The sequence below is a fragment of the Lipophrys pholis genome (assembly GCF_963383615.2).
Source record: "Lipophrys pholis genome assembly, chromosome: 13".
Lineage (NCBI taxonomy): Eukaryota > Metazoa > Chordata > Actinopteri > Blenniiformes > Blenniidae > Lipophrys > Lipophrys pholis.
Genome location: NC_137632.1, coordinates 17436110 through 17444916, shown reverse-complemented (window position 1 = coordinate 17444916; position 8807 = coordinate 17436110). Strand labels below are relative to the sequence as shown.

General features: G+C 43.1%; 1 protein-coding gene across 1 annotated transcript; it reads right to left on the bottom strand.

Moving 5' to 3' along the window:
• Positions 1-4483: 4483 nt before the first annotated feature.
• On the bottom strand, positions 4484-8237 carry tpt1 (tumor protein, translationally-controlled 1). The gene is made up of 6 exons (XM_080479079.1): positions 7853-8237; positions 6966-7039; positions 6140-6324; positions 5885-5990; positions 5257-5373; positions 4484-4520 (listed from the first exon to the last, which is right to left on the bottom strand). The coding sequence occupies exons 1-6, from the start codon at positions 7878-7880 to the stop codon at positions 4518-4520; spliced, it is 513 nt and encodes a 170-aa protein (XP_080335205.1). The 5' UTR covers positions 7881-8237; the 3' UTR covers positions 4484-4517.
• Positions 8238-8807: the final 570 nt, after the last annotated feature.

Here is an 8807-nt window from a genome sequence, read left to right as displayed (position 1 = left end):
AAAGACAATGGAAACAGATGGGAAGGAGAGACAGGAGTTAGGGAGAAAGGAGATGGAAGAGAAGCAGGACATAGAGAGGATGGAGAACGAGAGTAAGGAGAAGCAGGAGAGAGTTGAAGGAGATAGAGGACAAGAAACAGAGTAGAGATAGGATGGCGAAAGAGAGGAAAGCGAGGCAGGAGATGAGAGGAAGTAGAGAGAGAGAGAGAGAGAGAGAGAATGAAGAATGAGAGGAAGGATATGCAGGAGAGAGAGTGGAAGGAGGGAGGGAGACTGGTGAGAGAGAGGGGGAAGCAGCAGGAGAGAAAGAGGACAGACAGGGGGAAGAAGCAGGAGAAAGAAAGAAAGCAGAGAAAGGAGAGAGAAAATATAAAAACAGAGAGGAAACGGAAGCCGGAGAGAGAGATGAAGGAGAGGGAAGAGAAGCAGGACAGAGACAGAAGGGAGAAAGGGGGGAAAGAGAGAGAGAGGAAGGAAGAAGCAGGAGAGAGAGAGAGAGGAAGGACAAAGAGAGGAAAGACAGAGTGTGGAGGTCGAGAGCGAGAGTGCAGAGAGAAGGTAAGGAGAAGCAGGATAGAGAATGAGAGAGGCAGGAGAGAGTGTTGTGGTACCACTCAGATGTGTTGATCTCTTCTTCTCCACCACGACAGGTAAATAACTGGTTCTTGAAGGAGAAAGCAGATAAGAAGATTAGGTGTGTGAAGAGCGTGGCTGCTATTTTCTATATTTGTCATCCGCAATTTGGACAGTGACGCGTCGCGTCTTATCCGGAAAATATGCATTTTGATTGGACAGCGCCGCGGAATTCCCTTGAATTACAGTGAAGAAAATAAGTATTTGAACACCCTGCTATTTTGCAAGTTCTCCCACTTAAAATCATGGAGGGGTCTGAAATTTTCATGGTAGGTGCATGTCCACTGTATGAGAGATAACCTAAAAAGAAAAATCCAGAAATCACAATCTATGATTTTTTAACAATTTATTCGTGTGATACAGCTGAATCAGTAGAATCCTGACCCTCAAAGACCTGTTAGTCCGCCTTTAAAAGTCCTCCTCCACTCCACTGTATTATCCTGAATCAGATGCACCTGTGTGAGGTCGTTAGCTGCATAAAGACACCTGTCCACCCCATACAATCAGTAAGACCCAAACATTCAGCATGGCTAAGAGCAAAGAGCTGTCCAAAGACACCAGAGACAAAATTGTACAACTCCACAAGGCTGGAAAGGGCTACGGAGAAATTGCAAAGCAGCTTGGTGAAAAAAGGTCCACTGTTGGAGCAATCATTAGAAAATGGAAGAAGCTAAACATGACGGACAATCTCAATCGGAGTGGAGCCCCATGCAAGATATCACCTAGTGGGGTCTCAATGATGCTAAGAAAGGTGAGGAATCAGCCCAGGACTACACGGCAGGACTTGGTCAATGACCCGAAAAGAGCTGGGACCACTGTTTCCATGGTCACTGTTGGTAATACACTAAGACGTCATGGTTTGAAATCATGCATGGCACGGAAGGTTCCCCTGCTTAAACCAGCACATGTTAAGGCCCGTCTTAAGTTTGCCAATGACCATTTGGATGATCCAGAGGAGTCATGGGAGAAAGTTTTGTGGTCAGATGAGACCAAGATTGACATTTTTGGTCATAATTCCACTATGCGTGTTTGGAGGAAGAAGAATGATGCGTACCATCCCAAGAACACCATCCCTACTGTGAAGCATGGGGGTGGTAGCATCATGCTTTGGGGGTGTTTTTCTGCTCATGGGACAGGACGACTGTACTGTATTAAGGAGAGGATGACTGCAGCCATGTATTGTGAGATTTTGGCCAAAAACCTCCTTCCCTCAGTCAGATCATTGAAGATGAGTCGTGGCTGGATCTTCCAACATGACAATGACCCAAAGTACCCAGCCAGGAAAACCAAGGAGTGGCTTCGTAAGAAGCATATCAAGGTTCTGGAGTGGCCTAGCCAGTCTCCAGACCTAAATCCAATTGAAAATCTTTGGAGGGAGCTGAAAGTCCGTGTTACTCAGCGACAGCCCAGAAACCTGACTGATCTAGAGAAGATCTGTGTGGAGGAGTGGGCCAAAATCCCTCCTGCAGTCTGTGCAAACCTGGTGAAGAACTACAGGAAACGTTTGACATCTGTAATTGCAAACAAAGGCTACTCTACCAAATATTAACGTTGGTGTTCAAATACTTATTTTCAGCTGTATCACACAAATAAATTGTTAAAAAAATCATAGATTGTGATTTCTGAATTTTTCTTTTTAGGTTATCTCTCATACAGTGGACATGCACCTACCATGAAAATTTCAGACCCCTCCATGATTTCTAAGTGGGAGAACTTGCAAAATAGCAGGGTGTTCAAATACTTATTTTCTTCACTGTACGTAGTCGGGAAACTCCTCCTCATCCGCCAAGTGACGCTCTTGAAAGGAAAAACGTATGGGGGTATTATTGTAGCAAAACTATTTGTCTTTAGACGGACAGCTTGAGGTTCAGACGGACAGATTGAGGTACAGACGGACATATTTGAGGTACAGACGGACAGATTGAGGTACAGACGGACAGATTGAGGTACAGACGGACATATTTGAGGTACAGACGGACAGATTGAGGTACAGACAGACAACTCTCCATACGCATAGACAAATAGTTTTGCTCCAATAACACCCCCATAATAAATTCCTTATTTGTTAAGATATCTGAATGGTTTTGGTGTCACAATCAAACATTTGCAATAACTTGCAATGAGTCTTTTACAACGCTGTGGAGGAAGTTTGGCCCACTCATCTTTACAGAATTGTTGTAATTCAGCCACATTGGAGGGTTTTCTCCATGACACAGCATCTCAATAGGATTGGGGTCAGGACAATGACGAGGCCACTCCAACGTCTTCATTTAGTTTTTCTTCAGCCATTCAGAGGAGGACTTGCTGGTGTGTTTCAGATCGTTGTCCTGCTGTAGCAACAGATGGCCGGACATTCTCCTTCAGGATATTTTGGTAGACAGAATTCATGCTTCCATTTATCCCGGCGAGTCTTCCAGGTCCTGAAGCAGCAAAATAGCCCCAGACCATCACATTTTACCGTTGGTATGGTGTCCTCTTTCCGAAATGCGGTGTTACTTTTACGCCGACGAGGCACTTCCTTCCTCCTGTGGACGTCCTGATGCCAACATGTTTACAGTGGTGAAGCAGTCACTGACGATGTAAGCCACGTTCATGTCGATGCGAAAGGAATGTGTATACGTCCCCTACCGTTTGGAGCAGTGTTGAGTCCCTGGAGTGATTTGTATTCTCTAAAATGTTATGACGTCCAGACAAGTCTTCCATGCAACGTCCTGGAAATTCATACAAAAAACTTTAATTGTGGCTTCCCTGAAGCCCCAAGGCCCCCACACTTCAGTTGGAAATGTAGAGCAACTCTTGGATGAAATCCCAGGCGAGTTGTGTACACATAGATTATGGGTTGATCTGAATAAGTTACTATATTTAAACACTACATACCCTTATATTACCACATACAGGTTGTCGTGTTGGGCAACATCTTTCTGTATAAAGCAACTTCCCACTACGCAGCAATCGTTCCAGAATGATTGTGTAGCTCAGGATCTCGCCACTTCTCCACGTCGTCTCACCTTGACGGGAGTCTACTGGGCATTTAGATGTGGTGCCGATCCCATTCAAAGGCACATATTCTACTCAGATTGCAGTTAAAATGTTTCAGCTGAATTTGTGGACGTTGGATTAAAAACATGGCGTATAATTTTAATGTCAAATTCAAAAAGGTTATTTTCAGTGTCTTGATACTTGAAATGTCTGAAAGCTTAAAGCTGTAAAATGAAATACTTTCTCCTTAAATGTGGCACCCCAATGTGGTTAACATGTTATGTGTTGCAGGAAAAAATGTTTTAATAAAGCATCAAGAGTTGCTTCTTTCGCAACAAAACCCAAATATCTCCACCCGGATGAATGACTGACCTTGTAGCTTGACCCGAACGTTGTTCAATTTTAACTCGTATACCAGAAGTGATGTTTCCTCAACTGAAACAGAAAGTTTTTGATGTACACTTTATTTTCAAATCAAACCAGAAGACTTTTTGTTGATGGAACCTTGTTTAATAAACTCAGTCATGAAGAGATTTTGGGATGCCAACCAGTACAGAGCGTTGCTAAAACGGTGCGTAGAGGTGGGAGGAAACTTGCACTCAATAGTTTCTCTCATTGTCCTGCCGTTTAGTTTCAATGACAAAAACCGGGCCAATCTTGAGCGAGGGGGGGGAGGGGGAGGGGGAGGGCAAAACAAGAAAGTAGCCATAAAGAAAAAAAGTTAAAAACTCTATTCAGTGGCCAATCATGACTGAGCCCCCCAGCTTTGGAAGCGTGCGTCAATATGTTGAAAGTTTGATGAGAGTATCCGATCGGGCTTGATGAAGTCGAACTCCTAACAGTCTGCTTGTTGGGTCTTTTGCAGAAGCAGCAGTCAGATGAATAGCAGATGTCATTCCAGGAAGTTACTGTGGAGAAGACAAAAGGAGGTAAACGTCACATTCAGCAAACAATTTCAACAAGTTTGGACTTCTCTTAAAGAAGCTGATCTGACGCGCAGCATTTTGTTGTTTTTTTTTTTGGGAGGGAAATTGAGAGAATTTACATCCAACTGTTCAGCCGTTAATTTAAACCGACTCATCCCAGAACGAGTCTTGCATAAGTTTGTAAACGGCGAAGCATAATACAAGCACACTAGAACGCACCCAGGCTGCTCTTTGGGTTGAACCTTACATTTGAATGAAAATGTATTTTAAACCTTTAGTCGACGTTACGAGGACATAATTCAGTCTCTCGCCAAGTTGGCAAAGACGCACGTCTGAAGTGAAGAATGATGAAAACCGGCCACAGCCAGATTACTTGGGTTTATATGGACGACTTCATTTCCAACCACGCCACATACAAATCCAGCATTATTGCATTTCCGAGGAGCGTGGAAACACCTCCACCTGATTACTCCCATTTAAGAAATAACTGTTAATCTTGAACAACTGTAGTAGCTTTACATAGTAATTGTACTTCTAGAAGACCTAACATTCCAGCATGTGTGAGTGTTGGATGCTGTCCATACGAGCCGTTCTTGAATTAGTTCATTATTGGGAAAACAAGGCAAAGCTCATGTCTTGGGGAGAAAACAGAAAAATTCTTATAGTTGCAAGAAATAACGGTTTCATCACATTAGTAGGATATATTAGCAGCACTTACACATTTCTCAATCTCCAGACCATCTTTGAAGAAAGTCATGAATGGTGTGACGCCGTCCTCTTTGTAGTCCAGCAGACCAACGATGCCGTCTGGATTCATGGACTCCCCGATGAAAAACTGCAGTGAAACAAGGTCAAACACTTTCATCAGATTCTGCTCACTAGAGAAATTAATTCAGAGGAAAAGGATTTGTGAATGACCACGTCACAAACTTAAAAGGAAGCCACTGCAGTCTATCAGGGGAAAAAAAATAATTGATAAAAAACAAATCAGCATGTTCATTGCATGCTTTGTACAAGTCACTCAGATCAACTGGCGAAAAGTTTGTCCAGTAATCTCCCCTTCAAGATGCTCTGATTGCATCGTGGATATGCAAATGTGCCATTTTTAAACTCTGAACATTAATATCTGGGACACATTTGATGATTTCACAGATGCCATAACGATCCAAAGCTCAACCAGCACGACAATGACGCACTGCCTGGACTCGGACCTGGAGGACAGAGAACGTCCCTGCACTGTTGAAGTCTGTCCTCGGACCGATTGAATCTAGGAGCCATATAACCTCTGTTCACTTCTCCATCGATTCATTCAAAGGATCCAAGTTGATGATTTAAATAAAACCCACCTGATAATTCTTGAAGTTTTTCATTAGTCCCTTGACTCCCTCAGGAACAGAACTCTGGAATTTGTCAACCCGGTCTGGATTAACCTCCTTAAGCTTCTCCTTGACGCTGAACATAGAAAGAGAGAGAGAGACGCTTTAGTGTGTCTGACGTGTTAAACAACTATAAACAGGCCACAGAGCTGCGCCAACATCTGTGAGAATGCTTTTCAAATCACGTTTCATGGTTGTTCACGAAGCTTCAGTACGGATACTCACGCTTTCATGTATGTCTTAAGATAGCTCTGGTAGTCCTTCTTTTGAAAGGACGTCTCCACCAGCTTGTGGTTGAGGATGATGTCCACACCGGAGACGGCGACGTCCTCATTGACATCGCCGGTTTCCTCGGCAGAGGCGTTGGCTCCCAGTAGACTGTCATCGATCTTGTCTGTCCTGCAGATGCACTAGCACAGTAGAGCAGAAGCACACATTAGAGAACACCACTACTGTGTGGGACACATGTCCAAGCTTTGAATTGGGCGGACAAGCAAATAATGACGCAATTTCTTTAAATAATTTATTGCACAAAGCGTAGACCTAAATTTGAACAACAAAAAAACGGATTGTTGTCCTGATGATCAATCATTCAAATGCAACATGTCAATGTTCTGCACAGGTATTATTTAATTGCCACTTATGTCTACCTCCTGGGCACCGATACAGGACAATATCCGATTGTGTAATCATGCTCTGCACGTCAACATTTCCAGCCATGGAAATAAATTATCACAGTTTCTCAGATTGACGTCATGATAATGACAAATTGGAAATAGACCTCTGACAAAATGTACAGTCACGACTATGTAAGTGTACAATACAGGATTAACTTGTCAACGACATGAATCATCCTGATGACGTCGCATCCTGCCGAGCTACAAACTGGTGACGTGACTCAGCCTCGACCATCAAATATTTCAGATGCATTTCTTGGGCTCGACGCGCAAGATTTACACGAAGGCAAGAACTTGTCCGGCGCATCTAACCCCAGAGTGAATCTATTTCAGTGTATGTGTGACAACGTAGAATCACTGTGGCTTTTACTCACTTTGCCTTCAACTAGAAAGAAGACTCCGTCCTCACTTTCTGTGATCTTGTAGATATCACTGAACATCTCATCACCTGTGAAAACAAAGACAGTCAGTAAATACAAAAAGTAGACCCATGTGATGAATTTGGCCTCGTTTCAGGTAAGTGCTCAGAAATATTTCCGCTTCGCTTATAAAAACACAAATTTCAGATTTGTTCAGTATTCATTCGTGTTGGAAACTCCACTGAAGCTGCTTAAAGTTGAACTCCACCGAGTTAAAGTGAGATGGATCGTGACTAGAAGGCCTCTGAATGTGGTTAGAAAGTTATGTCCATTTGCTGCTTTTACTTTAACAGAACAAGACTCCAGTTTAGAAATGGGTTTCGGGATCTATCATGGTCGAAGCGCTTTTCGTTTACAATCTGGCATCAATGTGGCCCCACATCGGTTTGATCCACAAGCGACAAAAGCTCTAAGAGATTTAAGTCTCCACAGTCTGAACAGATTCCGGGAACTCCACTCAAAGAAAAAAGCCGCTACATTCACCAAGCGGCCATGTTACCCATTGAAAACCATCGCACACGTTTCCCCACGAACTACCGTCCCGTACCTCAACACCCCACAAAGTCTTCCCTCGTTAACTCCACCGCTAAGCTCACAGGCCTTTTATAAGTCGCATGATTGCGGCTAAACGTAAAGAACTAAGAAAACGACGCGTTGCCGGTTAGCCCGCAGGCTGGTCCTTTATATTGCCGGATTAGCATTAGCATGCGGCTAACTTCAGGCCGTGATGACACGAGTTAACCGGCCAAACTCCCTCCTAATACCCGCACGAGAGCAGCAGTTAACCGGAGAAGCTGTGGAACCACCGCGAAACACGCACGGACTAAAAAGGAACACATTACCGGTGATGATACACTTGTAGATGATCATTTTTGCGGCTTCGGTGGAGATTCTTCCAGAAACTGAGCGCAGGCCGAACCGCTTCCGACAGCACGGGAGAGGGAAAAGAGCGAGCAGGCCGCGAGGCTCCCACTTTACGTCGTGCTGACGTCAGCGCCGTTCGACCCGGCGCGCCCTATGCGCTCTGCTGCCATCTTCCCTCAGTGGTGAAAAGGTTGAACTGCACCTTAACAACTCAGATAAGCTGAAAGTTAAGACATTTGTGAATGTACAGTGGAAAAGATATTCTCAATATAAGACGTTTTCTCCGAGTGAAATCTTGAAAAAAAAAATAAGGTTGTGGATTATTTAGAATTGGCGTCAAGTTTCTTCTAATGACTGAGGTATGGGTAATAGCAATTGCATACACGTGGGTGGCGGAGGTGATGACGTGGTGTTGTGAAATGTGACTCGTGATTTCTGATCAACTAAACAGTAAAAGACTTGATGTCCACAAACTCACCAGTTTATATCCAATAGAAATACTTTCAAAGAAAAATCTATCCAATCATTCTCTAAATAGAAATAAATCTATTAGAGCAGTGCTCTAAATGGAGGTCACATGCAGCTTCATTCTGTGTTTCATTTTGGAATAGATTTGGAGATGATATACCTTTGAAAAAGGTTTGCGTCCTCTCTAACAGGAACTTGGTTACAAATAAAGTTATAGGAAACACCATTTAAATTGATTAATAAGTTCAATCCTGCTAAAACTTAAACAAAAAGCAGAATTAAGAAAATTTTACGTGAACAGTACTACCGCTTTATTTTGCTATACTACAATTTAAATCAATTTCTATTGTTCAGTGAATGCAGTTTGTACTGCTGTCCTGTTGACAATCTCTTATCAATAAACGTTGAGGAAAAAAATCTGATCTGTGATTTCATGTCAAAAATGTGATTAAGCATAACCATGAT